At 40.2% G+C, this 27498-nt stretch overlaps 1 protein-coding gene across 1 annotated transcript in view; it reads left to right on the top strand.

Annotated features, from left to right (window-relative positions):
* The window catches only part of spag17 (sperm associated antigen 17), a 216366-nt gene that overhangs the window by 130481 nt on the left and 58387 nt on the right, over positions 1 to 27498 (top strand). Inside the window, 6 exon segments of the mRNA XM_048603090.1 lie at positions 4871 to 5062; positions 7610 to 7737; positions 15632 to 15762; positions 17362 to 17495; positions 20768 to 20941; positions 23505 to 23618. Of these exon segments, the coding sequence (XP_048459047.1) occupies positions 4871 to 5062; positions 7610 to 7737; positions 15632 to 15762; positions 17362 to 17495; positions 20768 to 20941; positions 23505 to 23618 (873 nt within the window).

Below are 27498 nucleotides of genomic sequence, written 5' to 3'. Positions count from 1 at the left end.
AAACGTCAGCCTTTCTGCTCCTATGATGCTGCTTGGCCTGCTGTGTTCATCCAGCCCTACACCTTGTTGTCTCGGATTCTCCAGCATCTGCAGTTCCTACTATCTCTGATTCAACCTATACCTTAAATGCCTGTTTCTGCATCTGTATTGATCAATCCTTTAACCTAATTTGTTATTTCTCTTCAGTCCCACTCTGCTTTCCTAATATCTTATTTAAATTTTTAGAAAATAGTTTTGGACCCCTTTTCTTTCTCTCTCAAACTGAATGTAAACTTCAATCATATCATGCTGCCTGGTGGGAACCTTCACTATGGCAGTTTAAAAAGGAGGAAGACAGACAAAAGCAGTGACCACATGAGGAGTGAATCAAACAGAGAAATAAACCTGCACTGCTGTCTGACCAAACAGTGAATCTGTACAGCTGACTGTTTTGCTGTTTGATTTCAAGTATCTCTGGGTCTGGATATCGGAGTTTGTTGAAGAAAAATCAACAAACAGTGAAATTCACAGCTGACCTTGGAGAAACCTGTGTGGGAGAGCTCACAGCAGGGGAGCAGCTTAGTGGCTTTTTAACGTGTAACCTTACTGTTTTTCTTTGTAAATCTATAACTGTTAGTAGAGTAGGTTCTTTTTTGATTGTATGTTTTATTGAGATCTGTGTCTTGATTAAACTTTAAAAATATAAAACATACGTATTAAATTAGCCTAGAGAAATGTTACTTAGAGCAGTAAGATTGTGTTATTTTCTGGGTCTGTAGATTGTTATGGTGCAAAGATCGCCTTTAGTAGAGTGATGTGCTCTTCCTTTCAGATGTGGGAGATTAGGGAGAATTTCTTTGTTACTGGTGATTATGTCTGCAGGAAGCATGTTTGGTTGCGAATCCAATTGGATCGCATGGGTCGGTTGGAGTGGCATTTAAAGGCAATGAGGAATTTACAGGAGCAAGGGGGTGTGATGGATTGCAGTTGCAGGAAGGGAGATAAACAGTCAGGTAGATGTGTTACCCGTTGGAAAGATAGGAGAGAGAGGCAGGTTGTGCAGGAGTCTCCTGTGACTATCCCCAGCTCAAAGGAGTATGCTGTTTTGAAAAATGTAGGGGCTGATGGACTCTCAGGGGAATGTAGCACTGACAGCCAGGTTTCTGATACCGAGACTGGCTCTATCGTAATGAGGGGTACATCAGGTTCCAAGTGATCGATTGTGACAGGGGACTCGCTAGTCAGAGGCACAGACAGACGTTTCTGCGACTGACAGCGAGACATCAGAATGGTGTGTTGCCTTTCTAGTGCTAGGATAAAGGATATCTCAGAGAGGGTGCAGAATATTCTCAAAGTGGAGGGTGGAGGGAGCAGGAGGTCGTTGTACACATTGGAACTAGAGACATAGGAAGAGAAGAGGATGAGATTCTGAGGAAAGAATATGGGAAGTTAGGCAGGAAATTAAACAGGAGGTCCTCAAGGGTAGTAATATCTGGATTATTCCTGGTGTCATGAGCTAGTGAGGACAGGACTAGGAGGATGGAGCAGATGACTGTGTGGCTGAGGAGCTGGTGCAGGGCAGAAGGATTCACATTTTTGGATCCTTGGAATATTTTCTGGGGTAGAGATGACCTGTATAAGAAGGACGGATTGCACATGACTTGGAACTGGATTAATATACTGGTGGGGAGATTTGCTAGAGCTGCTCGGGAGGATTTAAACTAGTAATAGGGGGGGGAACCCAGGGAGATAGTGAGGAAAGAGATCAGTCTGAGACCGGTACAGTTGGGAAAAAGAGCAAGTCATGGCAGGCAGGAAGAAAGCAGAGAACGAGGTAGGACTGTTAAATTAAACTACATTTATTTCAATGCAAGGGGCCTAACAGGTAAGGCAGATGAACTCAGGGCATGGTTGGGAACATGGAACTGGGATTTCATAGCAATTCCAGAGACATGGCTCAGAGATAGACAGGACTGGCAGCTTAGTGCTCCTGGGTGTAGAGGCTTTGGAAGGATAGAAAGGGGGACAAAAGAGGAGGAGGAGTGGTGTTTTTGATTAGAGATGACTATACAGCTGTACGTAGGGAGGATATTCCTGGGAATACCTTCGGGGACGTTATTTAGGTGGAACTGAGGAACAAGAAAGGGATGATCACCTCATTGACATTGTACTGTAGATCCCCCAATAGTCAGCGTGAAATTGAGAAACAAATTTGTAAGGAGATCTCAGTTATCTGTAGGAATAATAGTATGGTTACGGTAGGGGATTTTAACTTTCCAAACATAGGAAGGACAAATCCAACCCGGCTAATTACCGTCCCGTCAGTCTATTTTCAATCATCAGTAAAGTGATGGAAGGTGTCATTAACAGTGCTATCAAGCAGCACCTGCTCAGAAATAACCTGCTCAGTGACGCCCAGGTTGGGTTCCCCAGGACCACACAGCTCCTGACCTCATTACAGCTTTGGTTCAAACATGGACAAAAGAGCTGAATTCCAGAGGTGAGGTGAGAGTGACAGCCCTTGATATCAAGTCTGCATTCGACCAAATGTGGCATCAAGGAGCCCTCACAAAACTGGAATCCATGAGTATCTGGGGGCAAACTCTCCGCTGGTTGGAGTCATACCTGACACATAGGAGGATGGTTGTGGTTGTTGGAGGTCAATTATCTCAGCTCCAGGACATCTCTGCAGGAGTTCCTCAGGGTAGTATCGTAGGCCCAACCATCTTCAGCTGCTTCATCAGTGACCTTCCCTCCATCATAAGGTCAGAAGTGGGGATATTTACCAATGATTGCACAATGTTCAGCAACATTTGCAATTCCTCAGACACTGAAGCAGTCCGTGTCCAAATGCAACAAGATCTGGACAATATCCAGGCTTGGGCTGACAAGTGGCACATAACATTCATGCCACACAACTGCCAGACTATGACCAATAAGAGACAATCTAACCATCGCCCCTTGACATTCAATGGTATTACCATCACTGAATCTCCCACTATTAACATCCTGGGAGTTATCATTGATCAGAAACTCAACTGGACTCACCACCTAAACACAGCGGCTACAAGAACAGGTCAGAGGAATACTGTGGCGAGTAACTCACCGCTTGACACCTCAAAGCCTGTCCACCATCTACAAGGCACAAGTCAGGAGTGTGATGGAAAAACTCCCCAGTTGCCTGGATGACCCCAGTCCCAACAACACTGAAGAAGCTTGGCACCATTCGGGACAAAGCAGCCCACTTGATTGGCACTGCAGGCATGAGCATCCACTCCCTCCACCACCGACGCTCAATAGCAGCAGTGTGTACTATCTGCACTGCAGAAATTCACCAAAGATCTTCAGACAGCGTCTTACGGGTCAATAAATGTGGAGCTGGAAAAGCACAGCAGATCAGACAGCATCTGAGGAGCAGGGAAGTCAACATTTCAGGCTGAAACCCTTCCACACCCATGCACAATTCCATCTAGAAAGACAAGGGCAGCACATACATTGGAACACCACCACCTTCAAGTTCCCCTCCAAGCCATTCACCATCCTGAATTGGAAATATATCGCTGTTCCTTCACTGTTGCTGGGTCAAAATCCTGGAATTCCTTCTCTAATGGTATTGTGGGTCAACCCACAGCAGGTGGACTGCAACGGTTCAAGAAGGCAGCTCACCATCATCTAAGTAGGGACAGACAATAAATGCTGGCCCAGCCAGCAACAACCACATCCCAAAAAATGAATAAATAAAAAAAATGGCCTGTGGCTGGCATAGTGTTCAGGGCTCGAATGGAGAGGAATTTAAGTATGTACAAGAAAATTTTCTGTTTCAGTATGTGGATGTACATACTAGAGAAGGTGCAAAACCTGACCTACTCTTGGTAAATAAAGCAGGGAAGATGACCGAGGTATCAGTGGGGGAGAACTTTGGGGTCAGTGACCGTAATGCTATTAGTTTTAAAATAGTGATCAAAAAGGATAGACCGGATCTAAAAGTTAGAGTTCTAAATTGGAGGAAGACCAATTTTGACAGTATTAGGCAAGAACTTTCAAAAGTTGATTAGGGACAGATGTTTGTAGCTAAAGGAACGACTGGAAAATGGTAAACCTTCAACAGTGAGATAACGAGAATCTAGCGACAGTATGTTCCTGTTAGGGTGAGGGCAAGGCTGGTAGGTGTAAGGAATGCTGGATGACTAGAGAAACTGACGTTTTAGTCAAGAAAAAGAAGGAAGCATATGTCCGGTGTAGAGGGCAGAGGTCGAGTAAATCCCTGGAAGAGAGTAAAGATAGTAGGAGTATAGTTAAGAAGGAAATCAGGAGGGCAAATAGGGGACATGCTGGTGCATTTATGGAATGAGCTGCCAGAGGAAGTGGTGGAAGCAGGTGCAATTACAACATTATAAAGGCATCTGGATGGGTTTATGAATAGGAAGGGTTTACTGGGGTATGGGCCAAATGCTGGCAAATGGGACTAGACCTATGTAGGATATCTGATTGGCACAGACGAGCTGGACCTAAGTGTCTCTTTCCGTGCTGTACATCTCTATGAGTCTGTAAGATCAGTACTTACAATATCAAATGTCTATAGCCTCTTTCTGATTGGCTCCATAAAGACACTGTTCTAAAAAGCTATCCTGGAAATATTCTATGAAATCCTAGACAAAAACAGAAATTGCTGGAAAAGCTCAGCGGTCTGACAGCATCTTTTGAGTCGAGTGACCATTCCTCAGAACTCTCTGAAATCCTAATCCTTTCCCATCTGACATTTCCAGTCTATAAATAAATTAAAATCAATCATATATCACCATACCTTTCTGACAGGTTTTCGTGGATCAGAAAGGGTATCAATTGTATAATCTCTATTGTTCTTAACTTTGATCTGCTGTTTATATTTAAGATTTTCCCGGCAAGTTCTGGATGCCTTTCAGTTGATCAGGATGGCTGTGCCTTGTACACATCGGAAGCAAATAATGATGTCATAACACACCCTACTATCAGCAACATGGAGCTGCAGCCTGCTGCGTATTTTATGAAAAGTACATCGCCAGTCATTTGTGAAGTCATGGATCCTGAAGGAAATCGTTTCCAGGTCCCGTAGAATTCCATATTTTATAACTTGAGCTATAGATCCCCTCATTTCCTTGGTTTTACTCCGCCTGCGTTTTTATACTAACATCCAGACCAGCTGACAGTATAGATACAATTCTTATAAAGGAGACAGGGATGAAAAATGCCTCCAAAAATTAAGACAAATATAATTCATTACAATGAAACAGAATTGAAATCTTTGATTAATCTTTCGTCTTACCATGGCAGTGTTGTATTGACACTAATATTGAGTATTTCTACAATTTTATAATTTTTTTTTGCTAGATTATACATACTCAGAAGAAATCAAATTTAATAGGCTTCCATTAGCAGTTTTGGAGGCTGGGGCACACGTGAAATTCCACATCTGGCCTTCCCACCACCCTTCCTCCCATTCTGAACCTGTCAGCAATTTTGCAATAGGCCCATCTGCCTAACCCTGGCCCAACTCAGTCCCTTGCTGATCAATTAATGGTCACCTAAGGGCCACTCTCTAAATGTCAAAGATAGAAGCAAAGCCTGGCAAGTTACGCAGCATGGATGTGAGATGGACAAAGCAAGAGTGGCGGTCTCGCCATCATTGGTTCACTTTCTCAATTGGGCATCCCATGTTCTGTCTGTATTGTTGTTCCCTTCCCTCACCCTCCCTCTGTAGAACTTTACCTTTATTGATACTTCCAAAATGCAGTTTTACTTAAATTGAAAATGACTGCAGATCCTGAGATACGGAGGGATCTAGGTTTTCTAACCTAACAAAGGTTAATGTGCAGGTACAGCACATAACAGAAAGGATAAAAAGATTCTAACCTTTATTACACGAGGATTTGAACATAAATTTAAGGACATTAAGTTTCAATTTTGCAGGACATTGCCGCGACCACATCTCAATTCCAGTGTACTGTTTTGATCTCATTTAAGGAAGGATGTAAATGTGCTGGAGATGGTTCAGATGACATTTACTAGATTGATTTCTGGAAAATGAGTGGGTTGTTTTATGAGGAAACATTTGGCAGACTGGGCTTGTTTTCACTAAAGTTCAGAAGAGTGAGGGGTGTTTTGATTTAAATCTATAAGATTCAGAAAGGTCTTGACAAGGTGAACGTGGAAAAGATGTTTTTCTTTGTAGCTGAACTGGAGGACACTTTTAACATTAGGGGTAGCCCTTTTAGGACAGAGATTAGGGATAATTTTTCTCTGAGGACTTTACAACTTTGGATCTCTGCCTTGGAAGGCAAGTGGAGGTACGGCCATTGAATATTTTGAAGGTGAGGGTAGATAAATTCTTGTCAAGCAAGCAAATCAATGGTTATCAGGGTTAGATGGGAATGTAGAATTTGGAACACCACTAAATGTACCGAGATCTTATTGAATGGTGACGCAGGCTTGAAGAGTCACTCGCCTATATCTGTCCCTAATTTGTGTGTTATATGCATTGACAGCAGTTGACAAAGTGCAGATTCGAAATTACTCTGATTGTACAATCCAGCTTTTATCTTTCATAGTTTTTTTGTACTCGACACACAATAATGCAATCCATGTATCTTAAAATGTCAGCCTATGTATTTGTCGATATTATTGGTTTTATTGCTAAGATGTTATCTTGCATTTTTATTGTGTTCATCACACATAGGAAGATGTCACATCAGAAAGAAAAGAAGCAACAGATGTTGAACAGGTAGAGCAAGGGGTAAAAAAAGAGAAGAAAGAAAAGCTTGGTTAAGGAGAGGATTTTGAGGAGGTTTTCCGAAACCAGGAAAGTGCATGTAAGATGAAGGAAACTAGGCAGGGAATTCAGAGTGCAAAATTGTAGTTTCTGAATGAGCGGCCAGCAATGAATAGAGCAAAAGAAGTAGTTTAAGTTTTAGGAGAAAACAAAATGAATGGTAGGCAAAGCGGGAGCAGACCATGAAGGTTTGTAGAATTATGCTCTTGAGAGATTTGAGGGTGAAAACAAAAACTTTGAAGTCAACATACTAGAGAACAGGGAGGCAGTGAAACATGACCGTTGGTATGAGTGAAGATATGCAGCATGTCATACGGTTTGTTTGGAGAATTTGAATCTTAAGGGAATGAAAACAGCTGGAAAGGAATCCATACCTGCACTCTATTAGACCCAGACATCATCCAGGTTTAGGATCATAACAAGTAACGTTTCGACCACTCTGGTGCCAGTAATATTCATCAACAATGATAATGAGGCTAATGATCTGGCCTTGTCATTCAATGATATTACCATCATTGCAATCCTCTCTGAAGATTTTGGGAGTTACCATAAATCAGAAGCTTAACACGACCAGCCACATAAATGCTGTGGCCATTCAAACAAGTCAGAGGCTAGGTATTCTGCAACAAATGGTTCTTCTCCTAACTCCTCAAAGCCTCCTGCTCTACACAGGCTTGCAGCAAGATGCCGAGTCGACATTTAAATAAGCCACAGTTTTAGTTACTTATGATGTTAAGGATGTTATCAGTAACAACACATATCTACTGACAGTTAGTAATAGGATTTCACACGGATTTTTCAAGTTTATTTATTTTTATACATTAGGTAATGGTGGATGGTAATACATTTACTTTCACTCATGATGGAAATCAGGAGAAAGAGGAAGAAGGTGCTCTACTTCAAGAACTCGTGATTGAACATGAGCCTGTCATTTATAAAAAACATGCCCCAAGGTTTGTTATAAATTTATAAATGTTCAAGAACAAATATACATTAAATAATCAGTCAATAATTATTAAAGATATCTCCAAGGCAAGAATAATAGAATGATAGAATTGTTGCCACAGACAAGGAGCCCATTTGCATTTTCTTGTCAAGAGCAGTTTGGCTAATCTGTGTCCACCATTACTCCTCCTTGCATCCATTTCTCACCATAGCTTGCAATTATTTTTCACTTTGAGTTTATACGATTCTATTTTAGAAGCCATGATTGAATCTGCCTACACCACACGCTCAGATATTGTATTCCAGCTCCTAATTATTTACTGTACAAGAAAGACTTTTCATGATGTTGACACTGGTTCTTTTGCCATTCATTTTCTGGTTCTTGACTCTTCCAGCAATAAGAACCATTTCTCTTTATAGCCACTATCTAGATTCCTCATGGTTTTAAACATCTCCATCAAATCACCTTTTGAACTTCTCCATTCTAAAAACAAACCAAACTTCTCTCATCTAGCCACATAATTGCAGTCCGTCATCCCTGGAATCATTTTTGTAAATATTTTCAACAGCCTTTCTGAAGCCTTCCATCATTCCTAAAATGTTATTATCCGTTCATAGGATGTGGGCATCACTGGCTGGACTAGTATTTATTGCCCATTGCTAATTGCCCAGAAGGCACTTAAAAACCAACCACATTGCTGTGGTTCTGGAGTCACATGTAAGCCAGAGCAGGTAAGGATGGCAGATCTCCTTCCCTACAAGAATTCCCTACAAGGCTTCAGAAAGGCTGTTGAAAATATTTACAAAAATGGTTCCAGGGATGACGGACCGCAATTAGACAGGTTTTTGTGACACTCAACAATGGTTATATGGTTGGAATTTGCCTACCTTTTTCTTCCAGATTTTTGTGTATTGAATTCTGCAGGTACAGTGAGTAATTAGGAATGCTAATTGACTATTACTAATGTATAATCTATTATTAACATAATTTTTTTAAATTTTATGACTGGACAAAATACTCCTGTAGTACGACCTGTTATGATTGTTTAAAATTTACCATTTTTGCACTTGTCCTGATGAGTGAAAGACAAAATGTTTGGCAACATGTTTATCTTTTCAGCAACTGTTCACCAAATGTCCCCTCCTCACATTTGCTCCACTTGATACATCTTATTCTCTAGGACCAGATGCAGCAAAACCCCCTTCCTTGTTGAACTGGAATCAAACAGATCAAGAAAATTTTCAGTTTATTAATCCCACTCTCACTTCAATATAATTTTAATCTTTCTATGATTCCTTTCAAATTTGTTCCTTTATTTTTTTATACACCTAATAGAGTAACTCTGTTGCTTTTTAACTCTAATCAAATGGACTCTGTCTTTATTCTATCTGGAAGTCCTTTCTCTTTAGCATTCTTACTCATTACTGCTGCCTCCTTCTCCTTTTCTTTTCTCCCCTACCTTTCCTGAACACCTTGAATGCAGGAATATTTAGCACCCAGTTCAATCCTTTCTTGAGGCAGGTTTCTGCTATTGCTATGATCTCATATTACCATGTGGTTAACTGCAGTTCATCTGTTTTATTTGCCATGTATCATGCATTTGCAAACATACACAGCATACCTAACTTAGCCCTTATTGCATTTCTCTTAGTCAGACTCCACCAAATACATTACTATTTCTTATACTAGCGCTGTTCCAAACTTTGTTCAACTTGTTTTTCCTTTCTAAAGTTACATTCTGATTTTTATTTCCCTGTTAAATTGTTTTAAATTTGCCCAGCAACAATAGTAAGCTGTCCCAGTGTGAACATTGGTCATGACCCTGTTATATACAAGCATATGAATCAGGAGTAGGAGAGGACCATTCAGCCTCTCAAGCCTATCCCATGGTCAGTAAGATCATGGCTAATCTGATTGTAATCTCAAATCCATATTCTCACTCACTCTGATAACCTTTCTTAATGAGAATCTATCTCCCTCTGCCTTAAAATTATTCAAGGACACTGCTCCCACCACCTTTTCAGGAAGAGAGCTCCAAAGATTTCCAACTCTTAGAAAAAGAAGTATCATCTGTTTAAATAGGCAGCCTTTAATTTTGAACAGTGGCCCCTAGTTGCATAGTTCCTAGAAGAAACATGTTCTCCAATTTACCCTGTCAAGACCGCTCAGGATCATATGTTCCAGTCAAGTCGCCTGTAGCTCTCCTAATCTCCAATGAAGCTTTTCCTGTCTAACCTTTTCTCAACCCCTCCCCTTCCTCCATCATTTCCAGGATTAGTCTAGTAAACCTTCTGTAAACTACCTACAATGCATTTTATGTCCTTCCTTAAATCACATGATCAATACTGTGCACAATACTACAGATGCAGTCTCACCAGTGCCCTGTATACCCAAAGCATAACCTCCCTACTTTTGTTTTCAATTCCCCTTATGATAACTTGTAACATTTAATAACGTTTCCTAATTGCTTACTATTCTGGCATACCAACTTTTTGCGATTCATGCACAAAGGGCACCCAGATCCCTCTGCATCCCTGGGCTGTAAATTCTCTCAGCATTTGGATAATATCTTTCTTTTTATTCTTCCTGCCAAAATGGGCAACCTTGCACTTTCTCCCATTATACTCCATACGCCACATCTTTGCCCACTCATGTAACCTATCAATATTTCACTGTAAGATCTTTGAGTCCTCTTTACGACTTACTTTCCTACCTATGTTTATGTTGTCAGCAAATTTGGTAAGCATACCTTCTGTCCCTTCATCTAAGTCGTTTTCATAAATTTTAATAGTTAAATTCCCAGCACTGATCTCTATGGTACACCACTCATACATCTTGCTAACGCATTTACAGCTACCCTCTGCTATCTGTTGACCAGCCAATCTTCAATCCATTGAAAAATACTCTGCTCTGTACCATAAACTTTTATTTTCCACAATAACCTTCGATGTGGGCCCTTATCAAATTACTTTTGGAAATCTGAGTACCTGTACAGTACATCCACTGGTTCCCCTTTATCCACAGCACATGCTACCTCAAAGAAATCAGTAGATTGGTCAAATATGATTACCTTTTGTTTTGACAGAAATCCTTCATATCTTTTGTCTACTCTATTCAGCAATCCTGCACTCACGGCAGTGATTACTTCATTGTATAGTTACAGTTATAGCTGCAATTTGATATTTCACATGTTCTGTAGATTTCATTTTTTCTGGCTCACACTTACGCATCGTCTTTAGGTCCCATAGGCTTCCCATGCAACTTGCAGTATTTCAGACAAAGATGTCCCACTTTATTACAGTGGAAACACTTAGGCCTTTGATTTTTGTCATCTCTCTCAGTGCCTTCCTTTCTGTTCTGAGTCGATCTTGTGACATTCCCAACTGTCCTTTCTTTACCCTGGCTGCGTCCTTTCACTGTCCCATCCTCTATCCTTCTCAGATTTATGGGGGTGCCTGTTTTATGCATCAGCTCATAACATTTCTTTTGTCTGTAAAGCAGTTGCAACCCTTCAACATGGGTTCTTATTACAAAAGGTGGTGAGTTTTTTCATTCTTCAAGAGAATAATTTCTCTAAGAGATAGTAATTACTCCTAATGCACCTATCCAACTGTAATAATTACTTTGCTTTACCCTTTTAATTTAAATGTGGGTTTGCCCACGGTGCTTCCTCAAACTTCAAAGCTTTGCATGTATGCTCCAGGAACTAATGTAGTGCCAGGGTCCTTAAAAACCTCCTCTGACAGTGATGCATAAATTTAGGTGCTGTGATATCAATTCTGCAAGGGCAATGTCCAGTTTCTTGTTGGCCACTTCATTTGTTTTGCTATTGTCTGAAATGACAGAAAGGGTACCTCCATATCCTTATCCTTAAATTTTGGTAGAGCTTATACAAACTCCTTACTGGACTTAAGAATATAACAAGGATTTTCCCTATCAGAGCCTTCTTCAATATCTGTCATATATTTATTAAGTGGTATCATTTTAAGCCAGTGTTCGTTTTCTTTCTCCTCTTTGTCCCTTTCTATCCCTATTCCTCCCCTGAATCTCTAATTACAGCATTTAAATATTAATTCTTTTTGGGCAGAAGCTTATAGGAATTTGGGTGGCATGGGCTGTAGCGAGATTGTGGCGAAATCAAACAAGAGGTCCAGCGAGGCCAATTTCAGCAATCGGAGCATCCTTTTTTCATCTTTTGTCTTTCTGACAAGCAATATGGTGAGTTTCTTGCTAGACTGCAGTGAATTACCAATTAAAGGGGATTATTGCTTGTTAAATACCTTGTTGATGGATCAACTCACTTCATGAACATTCAGGTTTCTATACTGTTAAATGTGCCATACACGCAAGATGTTGAAAACAATCAGAATGGTAATCAGTGCTGGTACACAAGCACCATGACACTTATCCAATACACCAGCATGGCTTGAGGAAGCACAGACTTCAGCATGTACAACTCCTCACAACCACTTTGGCACCTACCCAATACGCTGGCAAGACGTGCCGCCAGGTAGCGTTGAAAAGTTACATCAGGGAGACTGTGTGCAGGGACAGGGGCCAAGTAAAGGATTATACTAGGCTGCATTGGCACTGCTTGCTTGCTGTCTTAGTGCTCACTCACTTAGAGTGCTTGGGTTAGATCACTTGGCTGGATGGCTGGTTTGTGATGCACAGTGATGCCAACAGCATTGGTTCAATTCCCACACTGGCTGAGGTTACCATGAAGGACTCTCCTTCTCAGTCTCTTTCCTGACTTGAGGTATGGTAACCCTCAGGTTAAACCACCACCAAGTTAAACCATCTCTCTTGGATGAGAGGGCAGTCCTAGAGTCCAGGAGCAATATGGTGACTTTCACCTGCTTATTCACAGTCACACAACGAGACAGCTTGCCTTCCTGATCAACAGTACTCAGTCAAGTGAGCATACATCTTGTAGCATGAAAGCATGCTATGTCAATCTCAGTCCTGCACCATGTTTGAGCCTTACCAATGCCTATGCTGAGGCCTCAGTACTCACGTCTTCAGAGGTCAAGGAGGTAACTTCTCAGGTAGATGGCCATTTCACCATGGGGGTGATGGATATGCTGACAGTGCCTGTCAGACAGAAAAAAGAGACAAGACATTGCAGATAATGGCTAGAAATGGTATGCCATGAATGACAATGAGGTTAGTCTGTGAGTTACAGTTGAATGAAGAATGGTTCTTATTCAGTTCATGGAACACCGATATTTTGGTATGTCGGTAGAAGGAGTCCTGGTCCTCTCCTGTGAAGTCAGGATTCACCCCTCATGTGGGGTAAAGAGTTTACTATTAGCACCCATCCACCAGTTTAAGTTCTCTCCCTTCTGTTATGGACTGCCTTCTCCTGTAATGAGAGAAAGGGAGGAAGTGAGTGAGATGAAAGTAGGTGGCACAGTCATCAGTACTGATTTGGCTGGTGGAAAGTTGATGAGGTAGTGAGCAGCACAGAAGGTTTGCAGTTTTAGTGGTGTTAGAAGTTGGGACAGAGACAGCAAATGAGGGAAGATGTAAGTGGCAACAGTGAGCGTGGCTGAGGATGAGTCTTAGTGAGAGGAGGATGCAGTAGCAGAGACACAGAGAGTGTGAGGTAGCAGAAAGAAGAATGTGGTACTTATCTTTACACAGCAGAGAAAGTCTTAAGGAACATTTAGCCATTCCTCACCACCGTGGAGATTGCACTAACCCAGGTGGCAACTTGGAAGCAGTCTGCCAGGGTTTAGTGGCATGGTCTGCTCTGACCCTACAAGAAGAGAACTCACTCCTTTGCACCACTCCCTTGACTTCCAGGTCCCTATCAGAGAATCATGGTGCCATCTTCCCTTTCTCCAACATCTTCTGGAAATATCCTTGACTGAACAAAGCTGCTGCAGAATGCAATGCAAATACACATGCACAATGGCATTTTAAAGATGGCGAGAGCAAAAGGATATCTGCTGAATGGCGAGCTGCTGTGAGAATAGCACACGATAAGAAGTTAATGAGGCGAGTTTGGTAATATATGCCAAGTAAAGGCACTCGGCCTCACAGAGAAAAACTTTCCAAAAAACTTGATGGCAATTTGGACTTAATCAAAAATATCATAACCAGTCCTTTATCTTTCTCCTATTTCTGTTTCAAATCTTTTTTTTAAGTTCCACTCCCTTTATTTTATTTCGTGCTGCTTCAGTTCTTTTTCATATTCAAACTGCTTAAACTGTAATTGACTCCTTCCTAGCTCAAGTGTCTCAACGCTCTGTATTTCCGCCAGTCCTGGCTGATTTGCTATTATTTTGATCAGATGTATTCTTGGCTTGAGCAGGCAGGCAATTCTACCTCTAATTTATTTGCCAATTCTGTCAGTCTGACCCTTGTAAATCTATCAGGGATACCTCCTCCAACTACAGGATGCTTTTATCTCCTTTTCACGTCATCTTATTTTAGGGCTGGATATCTGCTATCTGTTCCTTTATCCTTTACTACTTATCCTAACAGTACATCCATTCTAACTTTATCCGCATTCAAAAGATGCTGTACCCTGACCCAACTTAACTGGGAAGAGTGTACCAATAATAATGACCTCCCCCCACCCCAATCCACAAGCCATCATAAAATGTGTAAAATCCCAATTAGAGATGACCAGTTTACCTGACTAACTGTTTTTCAGGCCAAAAGCGGTTTACCACAGACTTCATCATTAACAGAAAATAACAATTTATTGTAACACACTTGACTTTAACAAATGGCAGAGAAAAAAGAGGATTTCTGATTTGCTACAATGCGATTTAAATTGTGACCCTTTAAAATCCCAAAATGCTCACTCACACAGACACACACACACACGCACACAAACAAACACACATCATGATTAAGACAGACAGAAATAAGTCAGTTTTACAGAAATCTTATAGGTGGATAAAATAACAAGGCAGATAAAATTCTGCAGATCAAAAGTCCAGATCTTAAGAGTGTGTTTTATTGTTCCCCACAACTAATTTTGATTTCAGCAATAATGACCTGCTGTTGCCTATAAAGGAATGGTCATTTCTCACCTTAAAATTGATCAGATGGACTCAAGTCTTTGCTTGTTAGAATTCTTTCTTTTAAACTTTCTTGTTTTTCTTCTTTTTTCTGATGTGGACCAAGATGGAGAGAAAGGTGTTTTCAGCTCACAGACTTCAGATGTCTCTGACGGTCAATGCACTTACAGCTTTGTTATAAGCTTAGCCAATCAGAGGGTTGTCAACAGAATTTTCTTGTCTCAAAGACTCTGAGTGCCACATTGCTTTGAAAATCCTGAGGGGTGACCTTGCAGACGTTTATAAAATCATGAGGGGCATGGATAGGGTGAATAGCCAAGATCTTTTTCCCAGGGTAGGGGAGTCCAAAACTAGACGGTATAGGTTTAAAGTGAGAGGGAAATGATTTAAAAGGGACCTGAGGGGCAACTTTTACACACAGATGGTGGTGCATGTATGGAACGAGCTGCCAGAGGCGGTGGTGGAGGCGGGTATAAATACAACATTTGAAAGGCATTTGGATCGGCACATGAATAGGAAGGGTTTAGAGGGATATGGGCCAAGTGTTGGCAAATGGGACTAGATCAGTTTAGGATAGCTGGTCAGCATGGACTGAAGGGTCTGTTTCCATGCTGTATAATTCTATGACTCTATACCTGAAAATCTGCACCACTTGAAATTTGCAAGTTGCAAAACTCTTTTGATATTTCAGCTACATAACAGATTAATTTCCATTTCAGTTTTTGCCAGATCTGCTAATTTGTCCAACATATCTTGATTTTGTTCCAGGAACTGCTCTATTTTGATTTTGTAACAATTATAGGTATTCAAGTACCCATTGATTTGTTTATGAATGATTTAATATTGCTTTCTTTTAACTGGCAGGTTTTTTATTCTGCACGCTGATGGCTCAGGGACTGAACTACTTCGATCTAGTGATGTAGAAGAATACCTATATCATGCATACTATTGTCCAACTACTGCCGTTCTAAAAGAACAGCTACCAGAATTCCCAGGTCAGAAGGCAGGAACATTGTTGGTGTGACCACAGAATTAATATGGGAATGTACCTGAAAGCTGTCCACAGTTGCAAAATAGAGTGACCATGATTTAGGATAAACAGTCGCATAATGATAGAATCACTACATAAGTGATCCAGAAGCTCAGGCTCATGATCAGGGTACATGAATTTAAATCCCACCATGGTATTCATGGAACTAAAATTCATCGGAAACTGAAAGCAAGTCATAGTAGTGGTGGCCATGAAACTGCCATTGATTATTGTAAACAAAAATATGGTTCCCTAAATTCCTAAGGTAAGAAAATCTGCTATTCTTAGCCGCTCTGGCCTACATGTGAGTTCAGCCCCATAGCAAAATAGTTGACTTTTTACTGCCCTCTAAAATTATTGAGCAATAAGTATCAAATGCTAGCATTGTCTACAATATACATTTCCTGTGAAAGAATGAAGAGAAAAGAACAAAATAACAGAAGAGTATAAATGCAAAAGAGTATCCTTAAGAGGGAAATCAGGAGGGCAAAAAGGGGACATAAATTGCTTTGGTAAAGGAGAATCCAAAGGGATTCTACAAATACATTCAGGACAAAAGGGTGATTAGGTCGATAATAGGGCCTCTTAAATAAATAAGGCTACCTATGTGTGGAACTGTAGGAGATGGGGGAGATACTAAACGAGTATTTTGTATCAGTGTTTACTGTGGAGATGAATATGGATGATAGAGAACGTGGGGAAATAGATAGCGACATCTTGAAAAATTACAGAGGAGGAGGAGCTGAATGCGTTACAAAAGCATAAAAGTGGATAAATCTGCGGGACTTGATCAGGTGTACCCTAGAACACAGTGGGAAGCGAGGGAAGAGATTACTGGGCCCCTTGCTGAGATATTTGTATCATCAATAGCCACAGGTGAGGTGCCAGAAGACTGGAGGTTGTCTAACGTTGTACCAATGTTTAAAAAAGGTGGTATGGAAAAGCCAGGGAACTTTAGATCAGTGAACCTGACATCAGTGGTGGAGGGAATCCTGAGGGACAGTATTTCCATGTATTTGGAAATGCAAGGCCTGATTAGGTATAATCAGCATGGCTTTGTGCTGGGAAATTGTGTCTCACTAACTTGATTGAGTTTTTTGAAGAAGTAACAATGGGCCAATGCGTTGAGGAGTGGCAGATGGAGTTAAGTTTAGAGAAATATGAGGTGCTTACTTTAGAAAGGCAAATCAGGGCAGGACTTAAACATTTATAGTAAGGTCTTGGGGGAGTGTTGCGGAACAAAAAGACCTTGGAGTGTAGGTTCTTTGCAACCTATTTTCATCTTCTTCACAGCTTTCTTCTCCACCTATCTTTGTATCATCAGCAAATGTAGAAGCAATACACTTGGAATAAATATTTGAAATCATCATACCTTTTAACTATAAATTGGAAATGCTGGGAAAATATAATGTTAAAAAATAAAAGTAATTATTTATAATGTGGCATGAAACAGAATTTGAATCTAACGCATAGTTTTCATGCTAAAAACATTTAAAAACACATTCCTTCAATGGAAATATTTTAATGCATTTTTTTAAGCTGTTTCAATCTCTACTCCAAACAGCTGTCCTGGGTATCACATTTCTCCAGCCATCCACTGAAGACATTGGATCACGCTGGTTAATTAAAAAGGACATAGACAACATTATCCCCCACAACCTTCGATCAAGACAATGGGACACATTTCCTCAAGTAGAGGTAACTCTAGACATTTAAAGGAATATATTAGTTACAGGAGAGGATTGGGTTCTCATTTGTCATTTTTATTCAGGATTCCTAATTCTGGAGTTATTACTACTTCAGTTTTTGAGAATCTTCAAGAACCAAATCTTGCATTAATAGGTCTTTTTTTTAGCAATTTACTGTGAATGGCACAAAATTCATGGGCTGTGATTGTTTTTAAATATATTTTTCAGTTAACCCTGTTGTCTTCTCTACATATGGAACTATTGTGAATAATCAATGTATGGACAATTGGATAATTTAAGGTGTAACTTCTGATCTTCCAGGCGTTTGTTTTTGGATAAGAGCATTGCAATAGTTCCGTTTATGTCAATCTTTTGTTGTGCGAGTGCTGTTCGTTCAATTCGTTCTAAGTTAGCAGAACTCAGCCGTTGCCACCACATACTTATTTAGCATAGGAGACCTCATAACTCAATATCATCAAGAGACTCTTGCTGCAAATGTGTATATATCAATGTGTTGGTGCAGAAAAATTCAAGCTAGCTCATTGTGTGCTACACAGAATATTAATTTGTAAGCTAAAAGAAAGAACTACAGATGCTGGAGATCTGAAACTAAAGCAGAAATTTCTGGAGAAACTCTAGCAGACACTTCAGGCGGTGTACTCGCAGTCCATGATGCCACAGTGCTCCCATTGATGCTGCAGCTAAGTGCCTGCATCAAAGAATAGGTCCAGTAAAATAAATGTCTTCAATGTTTTAGATCAATCCAAATTCTGGGATTATGATTTACTCACTGACTCACTCTTAAAACTTGTCTGCTATATTCCTAACACATCACTGCCACCCTCCTGAGCACCACTATGCTTCCTCACTGTTCACCATACCCAGGAATAAGGGAACAAGGCAGTGAGTTCCATTAGAGGATGGAGAGGGTTTCTCAGGAATCAGTGGCAAAATGTGCATGCAAATGGATGAAGACAACACCAGCTTTCAGTTCTGACACACACGAATGACATAAGCTGTATCAGACTTAATGTTCCAGTGTGGTGACAGGACAATAACAAAACTTGTAATTTCATCAGTATATATTGAGCCATTTTTTTAACGAACAAACACGCTTCATAGAATCATAGAATCCCCACAGTGTGGAAACAGGCCAATTGGCCCAACAAGTCCACACCTCCCCTGAAGAGCATCCCACCCAGACCCACCGTGCCCCCCCTTCCCACCCTTTCCCTGTAACCTTGCATTTCCTAAGGCTAATCCACCTAATTTACACACCCCTGGATGCTACAGGCAATTTAGCATGGCCAACCACCCAACTTGCACATCTTTGGACTGAGGGGAAACCAGAGCACCCAGAGGAAACCCACGCAGATATGGGGAGAATGTGCAAACTCCACACAGACAGTTGGCTGAGGGCAGAGTCGAACCCGGGTCCCTGGTGCTGTGAGGCAGCAGTGCTAACCGCTGAGCTGCCGTGCTGCAAAAGACACTACCTTGAACTAGCTTCTAATTTGCCTTATGGAGTCACATTCTACTTCACGGAGACATAAAGTCTACAGAGACCCCAATAGGGACACTGGAATTTCTGTAGATATGAACAGCTCTTCCCTATCTTATCAATCAAGAATAGATCATGCAGGAGTTAATGCCTAGAACATTAAAAAAAATCAAGACTACAGCCACTAAACAAAGCTAAGGAGATGCTGTGTGAGACATGAGCTAGTCTTCTATATTATTTGGAATATAAAATCAACATGGAGAGATTATGTCATTCAACCTTTTGTGTGGATTCTGGAATTGCGATCTAGGCAGAGAATATACAAGCTTCCGAATTGAACATCTCTCTCTCCAACATTGTATCAAAGTACTAAACCCAGTTTTACTGAGAAAAATTGGTCACATCCCTACATTAGCCAGAAACACTCTTTTATAAGCCATTAGATTTGCTGCTTCATGATTTAAGGAGAAAAGGGAATATTCCAGCAAAGCCATGACTTAAAAGCAACTAGCTCAGTAAGAACCAAAACATCCAACTACAGCAGTGTATCTTCATTGAATTTTTGACTGCATCTGACTTGGCCAAGTCTAACATCCAGTATTTTTTCAAGCAATATTTCTTTTTGCATGTTTGGTGATTGGGTGAATGAGTGAGTGAATTTGCATGTATCAGTGGGAAGTAGGACACATTTGTACATTTAATATTTTTACAAAAATGGGTTTTAACAACAAAACTAATGTGTGTTTAACTCAAGAGTACCTGTCTAACCAATATCTTTGAAACTTCAAACAGAGAAGTACATACTGAACTGGCAATCAGCATCCTTTTAAAATTCAAAACCTCTGCAACAACCAAACAGGGAATGGAAAAAGAAAGAAAACCATTCCATGCCTCTTCTCACTTGGCCATAACACTTTTGTAATCGTATAACTGACCAATATTCATTGCTCTGATTTATGCATGAACACTGGCTTCTTGGTAAGATGTTCTTTGGATGGCAGCATCTATGAAACTATACCACTAGGAACAATTCCTAGTAACTCCTGTTCAGGAAAACTATTTGCATACATTTGACTGATCTGGGCAGGGTAGGAGGGAGGTCCAGCCACTTTTAACAGTCAAGCCTCATTAACACGCCCCTTGCTGACTTCCTCATTGAGGAAGCTGGAAAGTTAATGAAAAGCAGTAATTGCACTATTAAAACTGGGTGGCTTAGAGGTCTCTCCTGGGAGCTATGGATTAACAATCACTAGTCCAAGGGCAAGCGCATCAGGAGATCATCAAGGGAGTCATGGTTGAGGAAGGGAGGAAAACCTTGTGAGCGCTGACCAATTTGTCTGCTTCTCCTGGCTCACATGGAAACCCTTTTTTTTAAGAAAAGCTCTACACTCCAGTATTAAGACTTGAAATCAAAACCAGAATTTAAAATTACAGTCTGCTAAATTGAAATGAAGAAATCCGCAGATCCATTTTAATTGCTGTCACCCCTCCACAGCTTCTGGCAAGGCGGACAGTTTAAATTAACCACAATATTTTCTACAGGGGTAGAAAAATACTAAAGGTTAAAAAAAAATTCTAACCCGTAGAATGCAGAAGACAATGTGGATTTGCCCAAAGAGAATATTTGAACATTTTGAAATTGCAGTAAGAATTTTTAATCTAAATGTAGTATTATTGTTTGTATCGATTTGAATGTAGCAGTTATAGATGTAGAAAGCTTTTTTTAACTGATTCTTGTCTGACACAAGAAGACTGACTTCCTTTTTCATTTCTGTTTCCAGTGCAAGATCCCAGGACCACCTGTTGGCATGCACCGTTTCACTCTGCAAACTGAGCATGTCGACATTTCATCTCCTCCGGTCTTAAAGTGTCCCTCTGTTCTAGAAGTCCGTCAGCTATTTCAATATGAGCCCATAAACCCAGAAATACGGCAAAGATTGCAGAATTGTCTTAAGGTTTTTCATTCAAATTTCTTTTGGGGTGGCAGAAGCTCTATGCAGAATAAAGTACAACAAAATCCACTTGATCATAGAGCTATACAGTACAAAAGAGGCCCTTCAACCCATTGAATCTGCACCAACAAAATCTACACCAGACCCACTTTCCAACACTCAGCCCATTGCATTGAATGTTATGACATTTCAAGTACACGTCTAAATACTCCTTTTTAAAGGTTGTGAACTACCCACCCAGGAACCTCACAAACCAGGATGCTTCTCCAGCAGTATCTTTGGTCCCATCCTGTCCCCACCCTAATATATTGCAGATCTTGGGGACAATTTAAAACCATCAATTCAGAGCCATAATCAGGAAATGGGGGACTAGGAGGATGGTTTTCATGTAGACTGTCAGTTGTTCATCGAATTTCCACCAGAAATAGTGATGGAAACAGAATCCAATAAAACTTTTAAAAGAGAAAGTGATAAATATTTGTAAAAGGAAAGCTTAAAAGTGTATTTTTCTTTATTCATTCACGGGATGGGGGCATCTCTGGCTCGGCAGCATTTATTGTCTATTCCTAATTCACCAGAGGGCAGTTGAGAGTCAACCACATTGCTGTGGGTCTGGAGTCACATGTAGGGCAGACTAAGTAAGGATGGCAGTTTCCTTCCCTAAAGGACATGAGTGAACCAGATGGTCTTTTTTTATCAACAGTCGACAATGGATTCATTGTCCTTATTAGATTCTTAATTCCAGATGTTTTTTAAATTGAATTCAAGTTCCACCATCTGCCATAGTGGGATTTAAACCTGGGAACCCACAACATTATCTGGGTCTCTGAATTAAGGGTCCCAGTGGCGATAGTACCACTAGGTGTTCGCCTCCCTGTTAGAAGGCACAAAGTAATAGGACTAAAGGTAGAAATCTTTTTCAGAGAACTTCCATATGACCACAAATTCCATGCTGTAAAATTCCATAATTCTGTGACTGAGCTGCATTATTAAGGACCTGACTTGGCTAGCATTGCAGGTGCAACAATTAATTAAGAAGGCAAATGGAATATCGGCTTTTATTACAATGAGACTGTATAGAAGTTGGGAAGTCTCATTATAAACTATACAGAACATTGTTGAGGCCATTCTTGAATATTGTGTATAGTTTTGGTCTCCTTCCTTAAGAGAAGGAGCACTAGGTTGATTCCTAGGATTAGAGATTACCTAATGATGTTAGGTGGAGCAGGTTAATATAGATGCAGAGAAAATGGGAGACTAAGCATTTTGAGCCTGCCCCACCATTCAATATGATCGTGGCTGACCATCCAACTTAGTTCCCACTTTCTCCCCATACTCTTTGATCCTTTAGCCCCAAAAACTACATTTAACTCTTTCTGGAAAACATTCAATATTTCGGCCTCAGTCATCTTCTGTGACAGAGAATTCCACATGCTTACGTTCTCTGGGTGAAGGAATTTCTCCTGATCTCAGTCCTAAATAGGCTGCCTGTTTCCTTAGACTGTGAGCCCTGGTTCTGCACCTGTAGTCATTGGGAACATTCTTCCTCCATTTGCCTGTTTAATTAGGCATATGCTTACTGGGGTTTAGAAAAATTAGAGCTGAAATATAAGATCTGAGGCTTCTTGACAGGGTAAGTGCTGAAACAATGTTTCGTATTATAGCAGAATTGGACTAAGTGGTACGGTTGTAAAATAAGGGGTCTATCGTTTAAGATGAAGATATGAGGAGGAATTTCTTCTCTAGGAGCAGAATTATGGTTGGAACTCTCTACCCAAAAGACGTTCAAAAGTGGAGGCTGGGTTATTGAATATAATCATAGACAAATTGAACAGATTTTGATGTACGTGTTAGATGAGAATTATGGATAAAGGCAGGTAAGGTTAGTTAATGCCATAGTTAGATCATTCATGATCTTGTTGAATGGAAAAGCCGGCTTAAGAGACCAAATGGACCATTCCTACTTGTTAAGTTGTTATGAGAAAGGCTACACTAATGCAGGGACAAATGTGATAGCAATATGTGCACTCCATCAATAATCTCATGTAGATTCGGGAGCTTTACTATCCAGAAGAGTTATCAGGCTTGAACTTATACTTCATTTCATGTCTAGAGAACTTTATTTAGCTGTTCACTTTAAACTTCCATCATTAGATGAATGTGCTGATGCCCTGCAAATTGACTAATAATAACTCCATTGACTCATTGAAATAACCATAAGGAAAAGTCTTCAAGGCAGTGATCACCTTGACTGCAGCTTTTTTGGATCACCTCAATGTTGAACCAAGACCGTCAAAAGTTTTGGGCTCAATAAATCCAGTAAAGGGATAAGGGTTCATAAAAATCCTGCTTCACCCTCATTTGTTCATTAAATAAATCAAGTGTAAAGGAACCCTGCATAGTATTTCCCCTCTGCTGATGTGGTTCCACAAGCTTGTGAGAATCATATGATTTTAAATTTAGAATTTGGTCTTAGTCTGATGCATTAAATCACATATAACAAAAAATCATACCTAGACAAACCAGACATTTTCTGATGTTCACAGCTATATTTGTTTAATTATAGAAGTACATCGAACGCAGTCTACAAGAGGAAGAAGAACAAAATGAAATGGCACTTAAAGAGCCACGGAATGACGAAGAGCTTCAGCATGCTGCTGATCTGCTCAAACTGGTTCGGGTAAGAAGCCTCTGTTGTAGATCACCGTGCTATTTGACTGGTTCATCCAACTGGAATTTAATGCGATGATATGAGGCAGTTTGGAGAAGAAGCCCATCACTAACATTCCCTGTTTATTTATGATGTCCCTCACTTCCATGTGAGACTGTGTATCTCATCACAATATCAATTTCATAATTGGCATTGATCTAGTACAATGCCTCACAGACACCAAAATAGTCAGTCAGAAATATATGTAACTTCTAATTGACAGAAAACCAAAGTAAGCTAGGCATCGCTGATAATGCAGGTCTAGTTATTAACCAAGTGACACTTCGTACAAAAAAACTTTATAAAGGCAAAAACTGCACATTTGTAGTTAAATAGTCGTGGTAAGCATATGAATCAGGAAATAAAATATACAAAAACGTGGTAATAATGGCCAAGAAAGAGCCTATTTGTCCATTCAGTCCATCCCACACAATTGTGATGGTTTATTCATCATAATATAACATTCCGTAAACAAAAGAGAGGCGAGAAAAGCAGATAGGAGAATAAAATCTGAAAAATTCCTCTTTAACCCCCTTAAGTAAACAGCAGTGGTGTGGTCGATTGCACTGTCCCTCATGTCCATTACAAAGTATTTCTGTCTTATACAAGACAGCTAGAAACAGTCTTAGTTCTTGTTTAGAGGAATTAACACTTACAGGATAAACTGGCAGGCAATTTCTCAGTATTATTTTGGATAGAGTTGTTTACCATGCAACAAGTTCTGCCCTAAAATAATTTGTAATCATGTTGTTTTTCTAACCTGTTTAGTTGAAATAACTGATTACATAAATGAAATCTAATTAACCTATAGGTGGGGCATGTTCATCCAAAATTGAGGACGTTGTATATCAGTTATAAATAGCAATACTGAAGAATACCAGCAACAAATGGAAAACTCTAATCTACTTGTAAAGACTTTGGTTTGACCATTGGCATCAGGAAGATAAATATCACAGTCCAGGATATTGCCATATTGCCATCTGTCAGCATTCAGAAAGTAACACTGGAAGTTGTGAGTGTTTCATGCACCTAGTCTCCATTAATGTGTCACGGATCATAAAAACTGCATCTGTTATGCCTAAGCTAAATGACTGCATATGAAGCAACAGTAACCTGATTGAGAACGTCAAACAGGACCAAAACTGCATCCTCTGTGCACTTCTTTACTGTGATAACACCTAGGCAACATATGCTAGGCAGGAGAAAAGACTGAATGGTTTCCACCTCTGGTGCTTCAGATGCATTCTTTGCATTACTAAACCAATGATATATATGCTGACTTGGCCAAATTAGGCAGTTGGATTACAGCCATATACCCGAAGACCTTCTGTTCAATAAATTGACTACTTCATCACAATCCTGAGGGCATTCACACCTCTGTTACAAGGACCCTGCAAGTGAAATATGAAGATGATGATATAATCCTGAATGAGACCACAATTTTGTTAGGATACAATTATGTACTGATGACTTTTCTTATAAGGTAGACATAATTTGAATGAGCTGTGTTTGGACTTGAAATCATAGAATCCCTACAGTGCAGAAAGAGGCCATTCAGCCCATTGAGTCTGCACTGACCTTCGAAAGAGCATGCCTCCCCTTCCCACCCCGTATCCCCATGTCCGCCATGGTTAATCCACCTAGCCTGCACATCCCTGGTGACTACAGGGCAATTTAACATGGCTAATCCACCTAACCTGCACATCTTTGAACTGAGAAAGGAAAGCAGAACATCTGGTGGAAACCCACATGGATATAGGTAGAACTTGCAAACTCCACATGCTCAATCATGCAAGGCTGGAATCGAACCCTGGTCCACTGTGAGGCAGCGGTGCTAACCACTGTTCTGCTCACTTCCTTTCACTATGTTTCTTTCTATTGATTACATGGCCAGCAATCCCTGGCCAGTCTATCATATACATGGACATGTTTAGTTAGTCCTTCGCTCCTTTAACTTTTCTTTTGCTGAATAAATTTTTTGTTATCCATGTTGTTACATGGCCAAACACCTCTGATAATTAAACTAAAACACAAACCCCAATCTGTTATGACAGTAGTAGGGGTTCCCCTATAATAGTTACCCCATAAATACCCAGATAAGCTCCTCTTTCCCCTTGTAATCTATTGAAAGAGTGGTTAAAAGAAAGAAAATCCCTGATCTCCAAGTACCAAGAAACTATTTATTTAACTCAACAATGAACAAATGAACAAAATTACTAATGAATCGACAATTCCACCAAGACTACGAACTACTTCCTAACTGGTCTAAATTGTAGTGGAATGCTGTTTAAATAAAGACAAGTCCCATTATTATAAACCCAATTAATAAGAAGCAATAAATTAAAACTTAATCTCTTCAAATTCGCACAGACTGTTGCTGGACTATTCTGTTGTCTCCGCTCTCTTCAGAAACATCTTTCTTCCGTTAATTCTGCTGTCAGGAATGTTTTAGCTCTATAATTTCTTCAATATGGACTTTGAGCTAAGATACTGTGGTACCTTTGATTAATTAGATGGGCTTTCTCTGAGAGCTGAATGGTGCTAACTCTGGCAGGTGGCGGATGACTCTCTCTTTTAGATGGCATTTGGCTCTCCCCGATTTTTCAAATGCCCACTTCTTATATTCCCATAATGACATAATCAAATTCTTACAATATGATAGGTTTCAGGTTGTCAACACCATGACATTTAAATTCAATTAGCTTTGAATCGCTGAGCTTGGTTTTAAATTAATAGCCACATTCAAACTCGTTGTCACAAACATCAAAACAAGATTGCTGTTTTGCCTGCCACCTGTAAGGCTTACTTTTGATACACTTGTTTCACTTTTTGAGGCTCTCTGTACTGGCAACTTCAGCTGCTGCTCACAGACATACATTTATTTTTAAATTTCTAAGTACAGACAAAGCAAAAATCTCTTAAAGGAACCACACATTTTAGCTTCATGCCTTCCACTTCACAGTTACTGTACCCAACTTCGTAACAATGTGGACCATCATTTCTATTACTATTACTGTTACTGTCATACTGATTCAAATTTTTTGATTCTTGATTGATATCTTGATTCCAATTTTAATCTCCTTGTTTGATGTCTTCTCACTTACATTCATGATTTCTTTTGATGCTTTACATCAACCCCACAACTTCCAGTTTTCTGATCCAAGCCACGTCCTACTCACCATGAATGTGCAATCCTTCCACGTGTTGATTCCCCATTAGGCTAGTCTAAAGACTCTCCACTTCTTCCTTGAATAGAGACTTGTATGGTCCCCATCCAGTGCACCGTCTTTTCCCTGGCTGAGCTGGTTCTTATTTTGAACAACATTCCTTTAACTCATCCCACTGGGTCCCAGCTATGCCTGGCTCTTTGTGGGGTATATGAGATATTCCCAGTTCTATTCCTACTTGGACTGATACCCACGACTCTTTCTCCAATACATTGATGATGTCATCGATGCTTCTTCCTGCTTTTGTCTGGTGTTAGAAAAGTTTGCTTCCAATTTTCATTTTCTCTCATCTTTACCTGGTCCATCTCTGACTGTTCTCTTGCTCTATTTGACTTCACTGTTTACATTCCTGCGTATAGCATGCCCACCAATATACTGACTCACACAGTTACTTTGACTACACTTCCTCACACCTTGCTTCCTGCAAAGATACCATTCCATTTTTCCAGTCACATCTGTTCCAATGATGACACCTTACGTCAGAGTGCATCCAACATGTGTTCCTTTTTCCTCAAACCAGGATTCCCACCCACTATAGTTCACAAGGACCTCATCTGTGTCTAACCCATCTCTTGCACTCTTGCACTTTCCCCTTCTTCTCCTTCTCAGAACAACGATAGGAT

This window comes from Rhincodon typus, chromosome 11, assembly GCF_021869965.1.
Source record: "Rhincodon typus isolate 14 chromosome 11, sRhiTyp1.1, whole genome shotgun sequence".
Classification (NCBI taxonomy): Eukaryota; Metazoa; Chordata; class Chondrichthyes; order Orectolobiformes; family Rhincodontidae; genus Rhincodon; species Rhincodon typus.
Note: the sequence above shows the minus strand (reverse complement) of the source record. Positions and strands in the feature narration are given on the sequence as shown.